Source organism: Haliotis rufescens, unplaced genomic scaffold (assembly GCF_023055435.1).
Source record: "Haliotis rufescens isolate VD_foot unplaced genomic scaffold, xgHalRufe1.0.p SCAF_538, whole genome shotgun sequence".
Taxonomy (NCBI): Eukaryota; Metazoa; Mollusca; class Gastropoda; order Lepetellida; family Haliotidae; genus Haliotis; species Haliotis rufescens.
Window position 1 is genome coordinate 1 of NW_025964266.1, and position 20,444 is coordinate 20,444.

Genomic DNA, 20,444 nt, shown 5'->3' on the forward strand with positions numbered 1-20,444 from the left:
AACACACTATAACCCTTGTATGCACCTACAGAACACAGAACACACTATAACCCTTGTATGCACCTACAGAACACAGAACACACTATAAACCTCCACCAGCATAGACAGACCGTAGCCCTTGTACCCACCTACAGAACACAGAACACACTATAACCCTTGTATGCACCTACAGAACACAGAACACACTATAACCCTTGTATGCACCTACAGAACACAGAACACACTATAAACCTCCACCAGCATAGACAGACCGTAGCCCTTGTACCCACCTACAGAACACAGAACACACTATAACCCTTGTATGCACCTACAGAACACAGAACACACTAGAACCCTTGTATGCACCTACAGAACACAGAACACACTATAACCCTTGTATGCACCTACAGAACACAGAACACACTAGAACCCTTGTATGCACCTACAGAACACAGAACACACTATAACCCTTGTATGCACCTTCAGAACACAGAACACACTATAACCCTTGTATGCACCTTCAGAACACAGAACACACTATAACCCTTGTATGCACCTACAGAACACAGAACACACTATAACCCTTGTATGCACCTACAGAACACAGAACACACTATAACCCTTGTATGCACCTACAGAACACAGAACACACTATAACCCTTGTATGCACCTACAGAACACAGAACACACTATAAACCTTGTATGCACCTACAGAACACAGAACACACTATAAACCTTGTATGCACCTACAGAACACAGAACACACTATAAACCTTGTATGCACCTACAGAACACAGAACACACTATAACCCTTGTATGCACCTACAGAACACAGAACACACTATAACCCTTGTATGCACCTACAGAACACAGAACACACTATAACCCTTGTATGCACCTACAGAACACAGAACACACTATAACCCTTGTATGCACCTACAGAACACAGAACACACTATAAACCTTGTATGCACCTACAGAACACAGAACACACTATAACCCTTGTATGCACCTACAGAACACAGAACACACTATAAACCTTGTATGCACCTACAGAACACAGAACACACTATAACCCTTGTATGCACCTACAGAACACAGAACACACTATAACCCTTGTATGCACCTACAGAACACAGAACACACTATAAACCTTGTATGCACCTACAGAACACACTATAACCCTTGTATGCACCTACAGAACACACTATAACCCTTGTATGCACCTACAGAACACAGAACACACTATAAACCTTGTATGCACCTACAGAACACACTATAACCCTTGTATGCACCTACAGAACACAGAACACACTATAACCCTTGTATGCACCTACAGAACACAGAACACACTATAACCCTTGTATGCACCTACAGAACACAGAACACACTATAAACCTTGTATGCACCTACAGAACACAGAACACACTATAACCCTTGTATGCACCTACAGAACACAGAACACACTATAACCCTTGTATGCACCTACAGAACACAGAACACACTATAAACCTTGTATGCACCTACAGAACACAGAACACACTATAAACCTTGTATGCACCTACAGAACACAGAACACACTATAACCCTTGTATGCACCTACAGAACACAGAACACACTATAAACCTTGTATGCACCTACAGAACACAGAACACACTATAACCCTTGTATGCACCTACAGAACACAGAACACACTATAAACCTTGTATGCACCTACAGAACACAGAACACACTATAAACCTTGTATGCACCTACAGAACACAGAACACACTATAAACCTCCACCAGCATGGACAGACCGTAGCCCTTGCACCAACCTACAGAACACTGTAACCCTTGTACCCACCTAAAAAACACAGAACACACTATAACCCTTGAATGCACCTACAGAACACACTGTAACCCTTGTACCCACCAAAAAAACACAGAACACACTATAAACCTCCACCAGCATGGACAGACCGTAGCCCTTGTACCCACCTACAGAACACATAAAACACTATAACCCTTGTATGCACCTTCAGAACACACTATAATCCTTGTACCCATGTACAGAACACTGTAACTCTGTACCCACCTACAGAACACACTGTAACCCTTGTACCCACCTACAGAACACACTGTAACCCTGTACCCACCTACAGAACACACTGTAACCCTTGTACCCACCTACAGAACACACTGTAACCCTTGTATCCTCATACAGAACACACTGTAACCCTGTACCCACCTACAGAACACACTGTAACCCTTGTACCCACCTACAGAACACACTGTAACCCTTGTACCCACAAACAGAACACACTGTAACCCTGTACCCACATACAGAACACCGTAACCCTTGTACCCACCTACAGAACACAGTAACCCTTGTACCCACCTACAGAACACTGTATCCCTTGTACCCACATACAGAACACACTGTAACCCTTGTACCCACCTACAGAACACTGTAACCCTTGTACCCACATACAGAACACACTGTAACCCTTGTTCCCACATACAGAACACTGTAACCCTGTACCCACCTACAGAACACTGTAACCCTTGTACCCACCTACAGAACACTGTAACCCCTGTACCCACCTACAGAACACACTGTAACCCTTGTACCCACCTACAGAACACTGTAACCCTTGTACCCACATACAGAACATACTGTAACCCTTGTACCCACCTACAGAACACTGTAACCCTGTACCCACCTACAGAACACTGTAACCCTTGTACACACCTACAGAACACTGTAACCCCTGTACCCACCTACAGAACACACTGTAACCCTTGTACCCACCTACAGAACACTGTAACCCTTGTACCCACATACAGAACACACTGTAACCCTTGTACCCACCTACAGAACACTGTAACCCTGTATCCACATACAGAACACTGTAACCCTGTACCCACCTACAGAACACTGTAACCCTTGTACCCACATACAGAACACACTGTAACCCTTGTACCCACCTACAGAACACTGTAACCCCTGTACCAACCTACAGAACACACTGTAACCCTTGTACCCACCTACAGAACACTGTAACCCTTGTACCCACATACAGAACATACTGTAACCCTTGTACCCACCTACAGAACACTGTAACCCTGTACCCACCTACAGAACACTGTAACCCTTGTACACACCTACAGAACACTGTAACCCCTGTACCCACCTACAGAACACACTGTAACCCTTGTACCCACCTACAGAACACTGTAACCCTTGTACCCACATACAGAACACACTGTAACCCTTGTACCCACCTACAGAACACTGTAACCCTGTATCCACATACAGAACACTGTAACCCTGTACCCACCTACAGAACACTGTAACCCTTGTACCCACATACAGAACACACTGTAACCCTTGTACCCACATACAGAACACTGTAACCCTGTACCCACCTACAGAACACTGTAACCCTTGTACCAACCTACAGAACACTGTAACCCTTGTACCCACCTACAGAACACTGTAACCCTTGTACCCACATACAGAACACACTGTAACCCTTGTACCCACCTACAGAACACTGTAACCCTGTACCCACCTACGGAACACTGTAACCCTTGTACCCACCTACAGAACACTGTAACCCTGTACCCACCTACAGAACACTGTAACCCTGTACCCACATACAGAACACTGTAACCCTGTACCCACCTACAGAACACTGTAACCCTGTACCCACCTACAGAACACACTGTTACCCTGTACCCACATACAGAACACTGTAACCCTTGTACCCACCTACAGAACACACTGTAACCCTTGTACCCACCTACAGAACACTGTAACCCTTGTACCCACCTACAGAACACTGTAACCCTGTACCCACCTACAGAACACTGTAACCCTGTACCCACCTACAGAACACTGTAACCCTGTACCCACATACAGAACACACTGTTATCCTGTACCCACCTACAGAACACTGTAACCCTTGTACCCACATACAGAACACACTGTAACCCTTGTACCCACCTACAGAACACTGTAACCCTTGTACCCACCTACAGAACACTGTAACCCTTGTACCCACCTACAGAACACACTGTAACCCTTGTACCCACCCACAGAACACTGTAACCCTTGTCCCCACCTACAGAACACTGTAACCCTTGTACCCACCTACAGAACACTGTAACCCTTGTACCCACCTACAGAACACTGTAACCCCTGTACCCACATACAGAACACTGTAACCCTGTAACCACCTACAGAACACTGTAACCCTTGTACCCACCTACAGAACACTGTAACCCTTGTACCCACATACAGAACACACTGTAACCCTTGTACCCACATACAGAACACATTGTAACCCTTGTACCCACATACAGAACACACTGTAACACTGTACCCATATACAGAACACACTGTAACACTGTACCCACCTACAGAACACTGTAACCCTTGTACCCACCTACAGAACACTGTAACCCTTGTACACACCTACTGAACACTGTAACCCTTGTACCCACCTACAGAACACTATAACCCTTGTACCCACCTACAGAACACTGTAACCCTGTAACCACCTACTGAACACTGTAACCCTTGTACCCACCTACAGAACACTATAACCCTTGTACCCACCTACAGAACACTGTAACCCTTGTACCCACCTACAGAACACTGTAACCCTGTAACCACCTACAGAACACTGTAACCCTTGTACCCACCTACAGAACACTGTAACCCTTGTACCCACATACAGAACACACTGTAACCCTTGTACCCACATACAGAACACACTGTAACCCTTGTACCCACATACAGAACACACTGTAACACTGTACCCATATACAGAACACACTGTAACACTGTACCCACCTACAGAACACTGTAACCCTTGTACCCACCTACAGAACACTGTAACCCTTGTACCCACCTACAGAACACACTGTAACCCTTGTACCCACCTACAGAACACTGTAACCCTTGTACCCACATACAGAACACTGTAACCCTGTACCCACCTACAGAACACTGTAACCCTTGTACCCACCTACAGAACACTGTAACCCTGTAACCACCTACAGAACACTGTAACCCTTGTACCCACATACAGAACATTGTAACCCTTGTACCCACATACAGAACACACTGTAACCCTGTACCCACCTACAGAACACTGTAACCCTTGTACCCACATACAGAACACACTGTAACCCTTGTACCCACCTACAGAACACTGTAACCCTTGTACACACCTACTGAACACTGTAACCCTTGTACCCACCTACAGAACACTGTAACCCTTGTACCCACCCACAGAACACTGTAACCCTTGTACCAACCTACAGAACACTTTAACCCTTGTACCCACCCACAGAACACTTTAACGTTTTATCTGTGATAATCATGATATGACTGTCAACCTGTCTTTGATAATCACAATATGACTGTCAACCCATCTGTCATAATCATGATATAACTGTCCACCTATCTGTGATAATCAAGATATGACTGTCAACCTGTCTTTGATAATCACAATATGACTGTCAACCCATCTGTCATAATCATGATATAACTGTCCACCTATCTGTGATAATCAAGATATGACTGCCAACCAATCTGTGATAATCACAATATGACTGTCAACCCATCTGTCATAATCATGATATGACTGTCCACCTATCTGTGATAATCAAGATATGACTGCCAACCAATCTGTGATAATCACAATATGACTGTCACCTCATCTGTCATAATCATGATATGACTGTCAACCTGTCTTTGATAATCACAATATGACTGTCAACCCATCTGTCATAATCATGATATGACTGTCCACCTATCTGTGATAATCAAGATATGACTGCCAACCAATCTGTGATAATCACAATATGACTGTCACCTCATCTGTCATAATCATGATATGACTGTCAACCTGTCTTTGATAATCACAATATGACTGTCAACCCATCTGTCATAATCATGATATAACTGTCCACCTATCTGTGATAATCAAGATATGACTGCTAACCAATCTGTGATAATCACAATATGACTGTCAACCCATCTGTCATAATCATGATATAACTGTCCACCTATCTGTGATAATCAAGATATGACTGCTAACCAATCTGTGATAATCACAATATGACTGTCAACCCATCTGTCATAATCATGATATGACTGTCCACCTATCTGTCATAATCATGATATGACTGCCAACCAATCTGTGATAATCACAATATGACTGTCAACCTGTCTGTGATAATCACAATATGACTGTCAACCCATCTGTCATAATCATGATATGACTGTCAACCTGTCTTTGATAATCACAATATGACTGTCAACCAATCTGTGATAATCACAATATGAATGTCAACCCATCTGTCATAATCATGATATGACTGTCCACCTATCTGTGATAATCAAGATATGACTGCCAACCAATCTGTGATAATCACAATATGACTGTCAACCTGTCTGTGATAATCACAATATGACTGTCAACCTGTCTGTGATTATCACAATATGACTGTCCACCTATCTGTGATAATCAAGATATGACTGCCAACCAATCTGTGATAATCACAATATGACTGTCAACCCATCTGTCATAATCATGATATGACTGTCCACCTATCTGTGATAATCAAGATATGACTGCCAACCAATCTGTGATAATCAAGATATGACTGTCAACCTGTCTGTGATAATCACAATATGACTGTCAACCTGTCTGTGATAATCACAATATGACTGTCAACCTGTCTGTGATAATCACAATATGCCTGCCAACCTATCTGTGATAATCACGATATGATTGTCAAATCCTGCAATTGACCAAACTCAGTTTACGAACAGGATTTTGTCTGATTGGACTATGCATAGACTTGTTAGTCCAGCCAAAATGTAACTCAATAATACCAGGCTAGATCGGCAAGGGTGGAAACTGGACTTTTATAGTCAGTTAACTCCCTTGCATCGGGAAAATGTACTTCACAAGTTGTACCTGTGAGCTCTGATCCCCCAACCATCATGAGGCCTCCACCCTCTATCACAGTCTTCGGGTCATTGGACTCCTGCAACACACAAGGGTTGGGTGTAGTGGGGGCAGACATCACATACTGTCAGGTGTGGGCGTCAACAAGTCACATGTTATTGTGCAGGGCATTGGGGTGTATCCCCAAATTCCTCAAGATGTCTTATTATGCATACTATTATCTTGTCAACAGTTTTGAGTTTTATTTCTATTTGACCCTGTGTGACGGGTGAGGCTGTAGGGCATAGCTTTGTTATTTAACGCCACATCAGCAATATTCCAGCAATATGATGGCGGTCTGTAAATAATCAAGTCGTGACCAGACAATTCAGTGATTCTACATAATTGAGGTCGATGACATGCATCAAACAAGTCAGTGAGCCTGACCACCTGATCCCGTTTGTCGCCTCTTACGACAAGCTTAGTCGCCTTTTACGGCAAGCATGGGTTGCTGAAGACCTTTTCTACCCCAGATCTTCACGGGTACGGTAGGGTATTGACTCACCCTGCGTGACAGGTGAGGCTGTAATGTGGTGACTCACCGTGTGTTGGGAGGTGACTTACCCGACCATGCTTGTCCACACCCCAGCTGTTGGGGATCTTGATGCCTTTGCGGTCGTGGAGTTCGATCTGAGGAGAGGAGCATGTCATGAGTGAGCAACTGAGGCAATGTTGCTTATCATTATTCCTGCCAAATCATGGCAGCCTGTAAATAATTGTCTGAGACAGATAAACCAGTGGCTGATAACAAGAGCACTGATTCACCCTGTGGGGCACAGTGACACACAATCTGCACAATGAATATTGCCACATAGGATGATTGGCACTCAAGAAGCGATGTACGAAAAGGTCGATACCACATTCAGTATTGTGAAACCAACATGAGTGTATCACAGGGTGTTTGATCTTACTGTGAGTCACAGGTCATAACTATGAACAATAACAACCACTGCATGTCAACTTATTCTAGTTTGTTTGTTTCTTGTTTAATGCCACACTAAACAACATTCAAGCTATATGATGGCGGTCTGTAAATAAAAGTCGGGACCAGACAATCCAGTGACTGATATCATAAGCATCAATCAATTGGGATACGATGACATGCATTAACCAAGTCAGCGAGCCTGACCACCCGACCCCGTTAGTCGCCTCTTACAACAAATATTGTCAACTTTTATGGCAAGCATGGGTTGCTGAAGAACTTACTCTAGTGACAGTGCTTGTCATTATATATATATGTCTTATGAAAACCTTATGGCGGATGACACAAACAACTACGTGATCCATATTCATTATCATGATTCTCCTAGGTGGAAATCTATACCATTATCACTGCAGAGTGTAAAATGTCATGCTGACACAAGAAGTATATAAACACTTGAAGCTGAAATTACTGAATTTTTCTGTATGATCAGAGAATAACAGAGACACAATATGATTCGAGGTTCCATACCTTGCCCAGTGCTACTGTCGTGGTGGCCATATCCAGTACAAACTCGTCACCACTGCGAGCTGGAGCTGCCAGAGATAGAGGGTTTGTGCCCAGCGTAGCCTGCAGGGAGATATAAGGGACGTCAGGAGGGTGTTGGGAATACATTGTACCCCTGAGGGAGTTATAGCTGGTTCTCTAGGGTGACAATAACTAGAACTTGTATCGTCTGTACTTCATACTAAAGATATCGTCAGTTCTTTGTACTAAACATCCAAGATGTGGTGATCGAGGAACAATGTGTACATAAACCTCACAAAGTATTGACAATCACTGCAAGCCTGGGTTTATTTTTCCAGTCTCCACTCTACCTTCTTGGCTCTCGTAGGTACTGACAGCGGGGAGGTGTTGGTGAACGCCATTCCCTGCAACAAACAACAATCTTACTACGTTATATTACCATGAACAACAACAACAACACTTTGTAACACATCATTACATACAGTATTACAAACAACGATTAGTCACAACATTAAATCTAACAGTATTCACACATTTTTACATACAATTTCATATACGACTGGATAAAAGACATTCACTTGCAAACTTAGAGGACTTCTTTTGAAGTTGGTGTGAAAGTGAGCCAGGATTGTCCTTCACTGTACGGAAGCAATACTACAAACAATGGAGGGGGCACGGGTGCCTAAGGCGCCTCATTTCGCTGCACAGGGTTGTGTCCCTTGGCCACGCCAGAAACCTATGATCGTGCTTGTGAGTTTCACCACAAAATGAGTGAGACCTGCATCACTTTGGGCTTTCCTCCCACAATACATTGACATGCCGTGATATAAACGGAATACTGTTCAAACTAGCTTTTAACTGAACTCACTCCTCGGTACTGTTGCGTGAGTCAGTCATGATTGATTGAAATGGTATAGTACAGTATATATAGAGTAGGTTTGGTGCTTGTGTGTATTGCCTATATAGTCTTGGCTTTTAGACATTGGACCGCCTCCATGGTCTAGTGGTAGAGCGTCCGCCCGGAGAGCAGAAGATACGGGGTTCGATCCCCTTTCGCGTCATACCAAAAGACGTTGAAAGATGGTACTTGTTGTTACCCTGTCTGGCGCTCGGCCTTAAGGCTAAAACAAGGACTGGTCGGCTCGGAGTCAGTATACTGTGTCGAGTGGGGTATTCATGTTAAACTGTGGCATGGTATCTCAGTGGGCTAGCACTATAAATTGTCATCAGTCCGGACTAGTACAAGCAGCCACACACACACACACGTGCATGCACATCGCTATATAGGTGCAATAATCTTGGACGCGATGTTAAACCCAATTTCACCTCACCTCACCTCACCTTAGACATTGCTGGGCACTGAGTGAGGCTGTGATTTGGCGTGATGCCAGATTTGGGATTGTACTAAATCAACATATAGTTCTCACGATCACGTGCGCGGGAGCCTCAACGGCTACTGGTTAAATTGTTCCATGCGATAAATATAATCAACAGTCGCAATCAGCTGCACCGAAGTGCTATGCTTGTTATTCTAAATATATTTAATTAAAGCTGCAGAAAAAATAACATGATATTGGAATATAATATTTCTGATAAAAAAATAGTTCCAGATACCTTTTTTCCCGATCCTTGAATTAAAATCCTTTAAACTTATATCATTGGGTAAGTTTTAACCGAATCACCGGTAGATTCCAAGAAAACCTGTGTACAGCTGATTGCTGTTTCCGGCTTAGTTTAGGAGAAATTATCTTAATCCCTGGATGTAAAATAATGCCAAGCAGAACAAAAAAATATAATGTAAACTGAAAATCAACATGTCTGGTGATTTTGTATCTCAAATTTCAAATTTGTACTGACCAAGTTTCTTATGACCCGTTTACCGGAGTTCGCTGAAGGGGTGCGTTGTAATTTTTTTCTGCACAAAATATTTATAATTTTTTTTTCTCAAAAATACTGAATTCGCTAGAGTGGGGTGCGCATACTTGCGTGTGCACCATACTCAAGAAAACACGGTAACTTAAACAGTAACATATGGTTTGGACCATTAGCCGGTATATAACACGACTTGCACATCTCTAAGAGCAACTAGTTTGAGAAGCAGTCCTTACCTAGACAACATCTGAGTTACACATGCTTCAACATAACTCAGCTACCAATACATGTTCGTTTTTGTTTGTGTGTTTGTTTGTTGTTTAATGCCGCGCTCAGCAATATTCAAGCTATATGACGGCGGTCTGTAAGTAATCAAGTCTGGACCAGACAATCCAGTGATTGATGTCATGAGCATCGATCCACGCAATTGGGATTGATGATATGCATCAACTAAGTCAGCGAGCCTGACCACCCGATTCCGTTAGTCGCCTCTTACGACAAGCATAGTCGCCTTTTACGGCAAGAATGGGTTGCTGAAGACCTATTCTACCCCCGCTACTTTTACAAGCTGAAAGAGATAATTACTCACTCACACTATTACACAAGATAGCTTGCTGGTGAGTTGAGTTGAGGTTAGGTGACATTCAACATCACATTCAAGATTATTGCACTTACCGTATTCGACGTAATAAGCGCCCAGGGCGCTCTCAAAATTAGAAATAGGGGGCTCTTATTAAAATATTATTTTGGTGAACAAAATATCGTATAGTTGAAATATCGTAAATTTTGTGGTTTATGCTGACAGCCTGAAAAGTTTATATATGACAGATATAATTTTCCAGAAATTAATTGCCAATAATTAAGGGAGCATATAACACACGAATAAATACGTCTTGTGTACAATGATCAATCGGAAGGGGTGCAATTGGGATTCTTCACTAGTGGGCACTTTTAAGAGCTTATTACGTTGAATACGGTATATTGCAACATGCATGCATGTGTGTGTGTGTGTAGTCTGAACTTCCTCTGGTTTTATAGTGCTAGCCTGCTGAGATACAATACCATGCCACTGTTTAACTTGAATACCCACCTGAGACACAGTATACTCCAGGCCGACTAACTCCTGTTTTATCCCCTTAATGCCGAGCACCTGGCAGGGTAACAATAAGTAGTACATATCTTAACATCTTTTGGTACGATGCGCATGAGACCTGTGAAGATCTGGGTTAGAATAGATCTTCAGCAACCCATGTTTGCGGCAAGAGGCAACTAACAGGATAAGGTGGTCTGGCTCACTGACTTGGTTGATGCATGTCATCGTACCCCAATTGTGTAGATCAATACTCATGATGTCAATCACTGGATTGTCTGGTGCAGACTCGATTATTTACAAAGCCATCATAGAGATGGAATACTGCGGAGTGGTATTGCTGAAACCAGCATCACTTCGAGCTTTCCTCTAACAATAAGCTGACACACCGTTATCTTACTGGAATACTGTTTAAAGCGGTGTTAAACCTAACTCACTCACTCATTCCTTTATGTATCTTGTGTAACAACCCCTTATGTATCTTGTGTAACAACCCCTTACGTATCTTGTGTAACAACCCCTTACGTATCTTGTGTAACAACCCCTTATGTATCTTGTGTAACAACCCCTTATGTATCTTGTGTAACAACCCCTCATGTATCTTGTGTAACAACCCCTTACATATCTTGTGTAACAACCCCTTATGTATCTTGTGTAACAACCCCTTATGTATCTTGTGTAACAACCCCTTATGTATCTTGTGTAACAACCCTTATGTATCTTGTGTAACAACCCCTTATGTATCTTGTGTAACAACCCCTTATGTATCTTGTGTAACAACCCCTTATGTATCTTGTGTAACAACCCCTTATGTATCTTGTGTAACAACCCCTTATGTATCTTGTGTAACAACCCCTTAGGTATCTTTTGTAACAACCCTTACGTATCTTGTGTAACAACCCCTTATGTATCCTGTGTAACAACCCCTTATGTATCTTGTGTAACAACCCCTTATGTATCCTGTGTAACAACCCCTTATGTATCTTGTGTAACAACCCCTTATGTATCTTTTGTAACAACCCCTTATGTATCTTGTGTAACAACCCCTTATGTATCTTGTGTAACAACCCCTTACATATCTTGTGTAACAACCCCTTATGTATCTTGTGTAACAACCCCTTATGTATCTTGTGTAACAACCCCTTATGTATCTTTTGTAACAACCCTTACGTATCTTGTGTAACAAACCCTTATGTATCTTGTGTAACAACCCTTACGTATCTTGTGTAACAACCCCTTATGTATCTTGTGTAACAACCCCTTACGTATCTTGTGTAACAACCCCTTATGTATCTTGTGTAACAACCCCTTATGTGTCTTGTGTAACAACCCCTTATGTATCTTGTGTAACAACCCCTTATGTATCTTGTGGAACAACCCCTTACATATCTTGTGTAACAACCCCTTATGTATCTTGTGTAACAACCCCTTATGTATCTTGTGTAACAACCCCTTATGTGTCTTGTGTAACAACCCCTTATGTATCTTGTGTAACAACCCCTTATGTATCTTGTGTAACAACCCCTTATGTATCTTGTGGAACAACCCCTTATGTATCTTGTGTAACAACCCCTTATGTATCCTGTGTAACAACCCCTTATGTATCTTGTGTAACAACCCCTTATGTATCTTGTGTAACAACCCCTTACGTATCTTGTTTAACAACCCTTACGTATCTTGTGTAACAACCCCTTATGTATCTTGTGTAACAACCCCTTATGTATCCTGTGTAACAACCCCTTATGTATCTTGTGTAACAACCCCTTATGTATCTTGTGAGCTGACACCACTTAGAACAGTATGTATATTGGTGCTGACAAACCAATGATCATGTCAAATCTGGGATTTGAACCTTTGACCAATGTATCCGTGCAGTGAAGGACATTTTCTTCACTGAAATCAAAGCCTATTCACTCACGATACTGAAACTTGTTTGTTTTCAACTCACAAGGAGGCCCTGTTGAGATGCCAGCATGGAATACCAGCCCGCAATACCAAAATGGTTGGACCCTGAAACAGGTAGCAGAAATGTACTTACATTTACAAGTCACAGTTTATGCCAAAATGATTATATTATCACATTTTCACATTCCCCACCCCTTAACTACCAAACACCCCATGGCTTATCATCTAGCTATTGACCCAAGTAACGTGGACAGAAATCCTTAAATGTTTCCCCTTCTTTCATTACCTGATGAAATACGCGATCAGGGACTTATCTACACCTGCTACACTAGGTGGATATGAGACCCTAGTTTGCCGCAAATGTCAGTTAAAATTCCAAAATTGGAAAATAATTCCTTACTCCTGTTAATATAGTTATTACCAATATATGGTTCTACAGATTTGAATGTATTTCACTGATAACAAGACCATTAAAGAGAAGATACTGAATATTTTTTCATATTAATTTTTTTTAAATCCCAATTTTGTACAAAATAGGTATTTCCTTTTTCCAATCTGCCTACCAAGGGCACATGTTTTGGAATACCACTGACTATACATCATCCGACCTAACATTCATGCTTCATGTGAATCACATACATTCACAGTTGACATACACAGATGCCATGAACTGCTTGTTTAAAAAAATAACTACTAAAATACAATGCCACCCGCCTCAATTTTTTAAAAACATTTGGGTGAAAATCTAATAATTTATTTATATTGGGCCTTTATTTTTTGTAAGTTTTACTCATCCGTAAGCGTTTCGGATAAAACTGAGAACTCAGTGAACAAGTGATCCATTTATTTGCTGCCTACAGTATTTTCAGATCATAGGTTTTCAAACATCATACGTTTTCGGGGATATACGAGGTACCGGTACCTTTTGCAGCCACCCAGCCTACCCCTGCAACCTTGGCTTTCTGTATGGCCAGTTCCATGCTGAAGTTGCCCACCACCGGACCAAGGACGTTGTTGCCGTCGACGTGGGCTGTGGCTGCCGACTCCCGGATAATGCTGGGCTCGGCGTCGCTAACGGTGATCCCTGACTCTATGTCATTGATGTACAAATCTGTAGCAGAAAGGACAAAACAAGCCAAATGAAACTATAGTGTCAATCATGTTTTACTGATATTCCTTGCAAACATACCAAGACAATGAAGGCAGAAATACATATTGTCAGGGTTTTTTTAAGGTAAAAAGTAGTACACACAGATATTGCAACTAATTAAGGGACCGGTCATTTAAAAATGTCCATTTTATCATGACCCTCCCCGAATAAGTCATATTGTTTCGTGACCCTCCCAATTCGCTCTGTCACCCAACCCATCCCAACCCCATAATAAATGACCAGTCTCTTAGCATATTTTCAAACACAAAAAGTAATTCCTTTTGGCTTTATAAGAATATCTATTCTTCTTCTGGACTGACCTAATCATGTAATACCACGTGTGAAAAGGATTTTTACCCTTGTTCATTTCTGTATCGTAACTATCATTTATCATCCAAAACTGGCTCCAACTAGATATCGCTTGGGTGAGATCAAGCGATATCTACATTGTAGATATCGCTGGAATGAAATTTGCATCACAATGCTTTGCAGACCATTGTGATGTCATTGGTTACCATGACATCACAATCAAATGACATCACTAATGGCTCTGCTACTGAAGCTGTTAGCAGAGCTTTTTATACTTAAAGGGGAAGTGTACACGCAAAAATCACTTTCTTTCTTTTTCTAAACAAAACGCAATTTTAGAATTAATTAGTATCTGTGTTTGAAAATATACACTCATTTTTATCACAGTGAACGTAGGAAGCTCACAATAGTGTGAAAATGATATGTCGTTATGAGGCCTTCGTTTTTCGAGCTAAACAGGCCTGAGTTATCCCCCTTAGATTATGACGTAATTGGTGCCAATTCAACTGGGTCCCTGTCTATTCTCAACGCAAAAGATATCAAGTACCAGTTTGCGGTAAAACAACATGGCCTACGACACACTCCGGCGCAGTGGTGACTCAGCATAACACTATGCTGGCTGGCATCTGAGACGCTAGAATCACACACCTGGACCTACACCACGTGAAGCGGCTCTAACAAAGCATGATGACGTCATAATGTTTATCAATTGGCACCAATGACGTCATATTGCAAGGGGCATAAGCCATGGTGTTTTTGTTGTGGAAATAGAACACTTGGTAAATGTGAAAAAAAAAATAGTTTTAATGCGAAAAATATGTTAATTAATTGTGATATTTTTATATTTTTGTCTATGACACTTCTATGTTAACACTTTTAATGTGGAAAAAGTACAAGAAAAATAGGTTCATTTCCGTGTGAACTTGCCCTTTAAGACACTGCTTATTACTGTCTACAAAATGAACAAGTTGGAAAAATGATGTTGGATGATAAATAAAATCTCACCCTCGTGTCTTTTTATATAAAATATATCAACACTTGTTGATAAAAGTGGAAAAGTCCTCGGCAAGCCTCAGAGTTTTTCCATTTTTATCAACTCGTGTTGATATATTTTATATGAAAAGACACGAGGGTGAGATTCTCTATATATATATGAGAATTAAGCACCAAATTTTGTGATATTCCCGTTTTACAAATGTAAAAATGATGCACTGAGAAAGATAAAAAAGTTATTTGATTAATTAATACTTTCATACCAAAATTAAATGGCCTAAAAAAATTGAATTATTTTATACAATTATTGTACATTTTACGGCTAATACAATACTTATTTCTGTTCCAATATACTTCTAATTTTTAAAATCTGTGGAAGCATATTTATCCATGGACGTCTGTTCCGCGACAGCCTTATACAACCTGGTGTGGTCCCATCAGCGGAAGACGCACCTAGTCTGTTGAGGCCGTGGCTATAGTGTCCTCTGTGATCAGCTGTGACCAAGTTGTTCGCCAGAGAGGTGGCATGGTCCGCGCGGGTTCCAACAGTTGCCATGCACTCTTCTATAAATCGCTGGACTTCCTGGACGGGAACAGCCTGCCATGAATCCGATGCACTACTGTAGAAGCACTGACAGTGCGTCTGTCTCCCCGCCTGCAGCAGTCTTATAGCACGGAAAAGTTGACAAAGTGTTGCCATTTTGTCAAAGGGAGGTTACTCCAATATACTATGCCAATTATTCATTTGATATTTTCAACAGATCTGTTTGAGATTTTTAGAAATTTAATTTGAATAACGCATACAGGCTGTATTTAAACATTTTCCATTTAATCCATTTACAATGCTGACTCTAGGCTGTGGCAAATAAAAATGTATAGTAATCAAGTAATCAATTTTGATCTTTGCCAGCTAAACTGTTTATGGCATAGATCAGTCTGGTACTCATAATGATTAGCAATTTATGTCATGATTAATTTAACAAGACAATTAATGTCTCAGTTTTATACATGGCACTAAATATAATGGATATGTATATATCCCCGTGTTATGGGTTTTCGGACGCTTCAGAAACAATCGTAGTTTTCTCGATAATCACAAGAACAACTGTAAAACATCTCACTCACTCAAAAAGACGACTATATCTTAAAACAGGCCACCATCTGAGAACTTCTAAAGAATGTGTGAATGCATTCTTATATAAAATATTGTTGTATTTTTTATCATCCAAAACTGGCTCCCACGGGACATTGCGTGAGGAGATGATAGATCACCGAGAGGAGCTTATGTACACTCAATGACCCAGCAACCCCGTTGCTAGGCTGACGTCACATGGCATTGTTTCGCCGGTGGATCTTGCAACAAAATTCCTCAAATCACGTCATTGAGTATTGTGACGTGATTGCAAACTTTTATGGTGCAGATCCCGTTCCACGTTGGAAGAATGAAGTTGAATGATAGAGAGAGAGAGAGAGAGAGAGAGAGAGAGAGAGAGAGAGAGAGAGAGAGAGAGAGAGAGAGAGAGAGAGACCTGATATTTCACGAGACACATGGAATATCCTATTTATTATATACTTTTTATGTAGTTGTCTACCGGGAAATTAAATTATTTCATAACTAATGTAAAACCTTGAAACACTACCCACTACCCCTTGTACTTGCGACTAAAAAAGTAGTTTCGTGTTTGCATAATCATAACAAATATAAACAATAGTAACAAAACACATAAATATGATTAAATACAAAATCAACTTTTACAAAAAATATTCTTGAAAACTTTGAGACCGCTGTTGGAAGCGAAAGACACACGCTGGTCAAGTTACAAAAATGGCGCTTTGTGAAACGAACTGTCTCGATTGACGAGTTGAGTGAGAAATTGAGTAAATTTACAGTTTATAACGGAACATTTTCAATTGACACAAACGCCATGAAGCGATATTAACTCCATAAATGACCACCTGTCCTTATTTTGCCTTGTCAATGTGGATCTAACGTAAAATGGAAGTCAACAGTTTGTGAACGGCCTGACACTCACGATAAAGGGAGACAATTCGAGGGGAGGTCACTCTTGTATGACATAGGTCCGTGAAAGTGTTATGTTCACAACAGTGAAACATCAAGTGTTATGTTCACTGCAGCGAAATATCAATTGTTATGTTCACTCAACTTCACTGCAATGAAAATAAAACTATTCTCAACTTCGGAAAGCTCAGTCTTTTACACTTAAGTATAATAAAGTCAAGTCCCGTTAATCCGACATTGTTGGTTGCATTTGATTATGTCGGATTAACGAGTATGTCGGATAAACGAAATTAAGCAGTATCAACGTTTGTGATCGACAACTACACAGTAGATAACGATACGAACACGTAATAAAAAAATATAAATGAAATATTCATATTGTCATCTCACATTGTTAGCGGAATATGTTTTCTAATCATGCATCAGAAAACAACTGCGTTCTTTTGTATATTCTTTATTTCGTATGCCATCTATTTGTTTTGTATCACGATCTTTATTAGAAACATTTAATACTTTATTCGTAACATATGATATTTGTCCTTTAACCAACTGGTGTATTTTTGACCGATTGGCCGCCCAGAAAAAAACTTTCATTCATTCATCAATGTCACCGTAAATAATGTACCGTTAATAATGTATACAGTTTAACGTATTGTCTTCCACCAACGTTTGTCTATAAATGAAATAAATGGTTATCTGGGAAAGTAGCAAAAGTCAGAACAGATAGTCCATGTGTGTACTTTAACGTTTGATCTTAGTAACGAGTCCACACTCCGTCGCAGTGGTGACTCAGCATAACACCACTGCCACAGGCTAATTTGCATATCACGTGACCGGACTTTTCTCTTGTTTGTAAACAAACGCGCTTTTTCAGAAATCAGTATAGAACGGACTAATGTAAGTATTTTGGGGCGCTTTACATATTGTTTTGCATAACTATATAGATATGCTACTACAACTGCGACAGTGAGTTGCATGACAATATATATTTATGCATCAAAGTGACCGTGTCGCTAGCTCTCCGTTGCGCTTCGATGACAGCACGTGGAGCCGTACAACCAATGTAAACATAGGATAACTACGCAAAAACAAGTAGATTTTTACGTATTTGCATACTTTCTCAATGAAAGTTAACCATTCTTTGACATTTGTTTATGAAAATGTGTAGACTTGTCAAACATGAAACGGATGAAAATCATATGCAATATCTTGAATGGACTGTGAAAGATGTGACGAATCGTCACATGGCGCTGGCCTGTGGCAGAGGTACTATGCTGGCTGGCTGCCGGCCGCATGGAGCTCTGGGTAGGAGAGTGTAACGAGTCGTCACATGGCGCTGGCCTGTGGCAGAGGTACTATGCTAGCTGGCTGCCGGCCGCATGGAACTCTGGGTAGAAGAGTGTAACGAATCGTCACATGGCGCTGGCCTGTGGCAGAGGTACTATGCTAGCTGGCTGCCGGCCGCATTGAACTCTGGGTAGGAGAGTGTAACGAGTCGTCACATGGCGCTGGCCTGTGGCAGAGGTACTATGCTAGCTGGCTGCCGGCCGCATGGAACTCTGGGTAGAAGAGTGTAACGAATCGTCACATGGCGCTGGCCTGTGGCAGAGGTACTATGCTAGCTGGCTGCCGGCCGCATGGAACTCTGGGTAGGAGAGTGTAACGAATCGTCACATGGCGCTGGCCTGTGGCAGAGGTACTATGCTAGCTGGCTGCCGGCCGCATGGAACTCTGGGTAGGAGAGTGTAACGAATCGTCACATGGCGCTGGCCTGTGGCAGAGGTACTATGCTAGCTGGCTGCCGGCCGCATGGAGCTCTGGGTAGGAGAGTGTAACGAATCGTCACATGGCGCTGGCCTGTGGCAGAGGTACTATGCTAGCTGGCTGCCGGCCGCATGGAGCTCTGGGTAGGAGAGTGTAACGAATCGTCACATGGCGCTGGCCCTGTGGCAGAGGTACTATGCTAGCTGGCTGCCGGCCGCATGGAACTCTGGGTAGGAGAGTGTAACGAATCGTCACATGGCGCTGGCCTGTGGCAGAGGTACTATGCTAGCTGGCTGCCGGCCGCATGGAGCTCTGGGTAGGAGAGTGTAACGAATCGTCACATGGCGCTGGCCTGTGGCAGAGGTACTATGCTAGCTGGCTGCCGGCCGCATGGAGCTCTGGGTAGGAGAGTGTAACGAATCGTCACATGGCGCTGGCCTGTGGCAGAGGTACTATGCTAGCTGGCTGCCGGCCGCATGGAACTCTGGGTAGGAGAGTGTAACGAATCGTCACATGGCGCTGGCCTGTGGCAGAGGTACTATGCTAGCTGGCTGCCGGCCGCATGGAGCTCTGGGTAGGAGAGTGTAACGAATCGTCACATGGCGCTGGCCTGTGGCAGAGGTACTATGCTAGCTGGCTGCCGGCCGCATGGAGCTCTGGTAGGAGAGTGTAACGAATCGTCACATGGCGCTTGCCTGTGGCAGAGGGTACTATGCTAGCTGGCTGCCGGGCCCGCATGGAACTCTGGGTAGGGAGAGTGTAACGAATCGTCCACATGGCGCTCTGGCCTGGTGGCAGAGGTACTATGCTAGCTGGCTGCCGGCCGCATGGAACTCTGGGGTAGGAGAGTGTAACGAATCGTCACATGGGGCGGAGAGGTACGATGCTAGGCGCTGGCCTGTG

At 42.2% G+C, this 20,444-nt stretch overlaps 1 protein-coding gene across 1 annotated transcript; it reads right to left on the reverse strand.

The window, feature by feature from the left end:
• Nucleotides 1-189: 189 nt before the first annotated feature.
• On the reverse strand, nucleotides 190-16,471 carry LOC124114331 (uncharacterized oxidoreductase YjmC-like). The gene is made up of 8 exons (XM_048385119.1): nucleotides 16,211-16,471; nucleotides 14,228-14,416; nucleotides 13,349-13,410; nucleotides 8,789-8,842; nucleotides 8,442-8,540; nucleotides 7,553-7,618; nucleotides 6,959-7,028; nucleotides 190-269 (listed from the first exon to the last, which is right to left on the reverse strand). The coding sequence occupies exons 1-8, from the start codon at nucleotides 16,455-16,457 to the stop codon at nucleotides 205-207; spliced, it is 852 nt and encodes a 283-aa protein (XP_048241076.1). The 5' UTR covers nucleotides 16,458-16,471; the 3' UTR covers nucleotides 190-204.
• Between the last annotated feature and the right edge of the window lie 3,973 nt (nucleotides 16,472-20,444).

Excerpts from the sequence above, each read along its gene's own strand:
- LOC124114331 (XM_048385119.1), bottom strand. The coding sequence starts at position 16,457 with ATGGCAACACTTTGTCAACTTTTCCGTGCTATAAGACTGCTGCAGGCG. Across the intron at positions 7,029-7,552 it reads GTGTGGACAAGCATGGTCGG|GAGTCCAATGACCCGAAGAC; the intron begins GTAAGTCACCTC and ends TGTGTGTTGCAG. Across the intron at positions 270-6,958 it reads TGGGGGATCAGAGCTCACAG|GTGGGTACAAGGGCTACGGT; the intron begins GTACAACTTGTG and ends TGTGTTCTGTAG.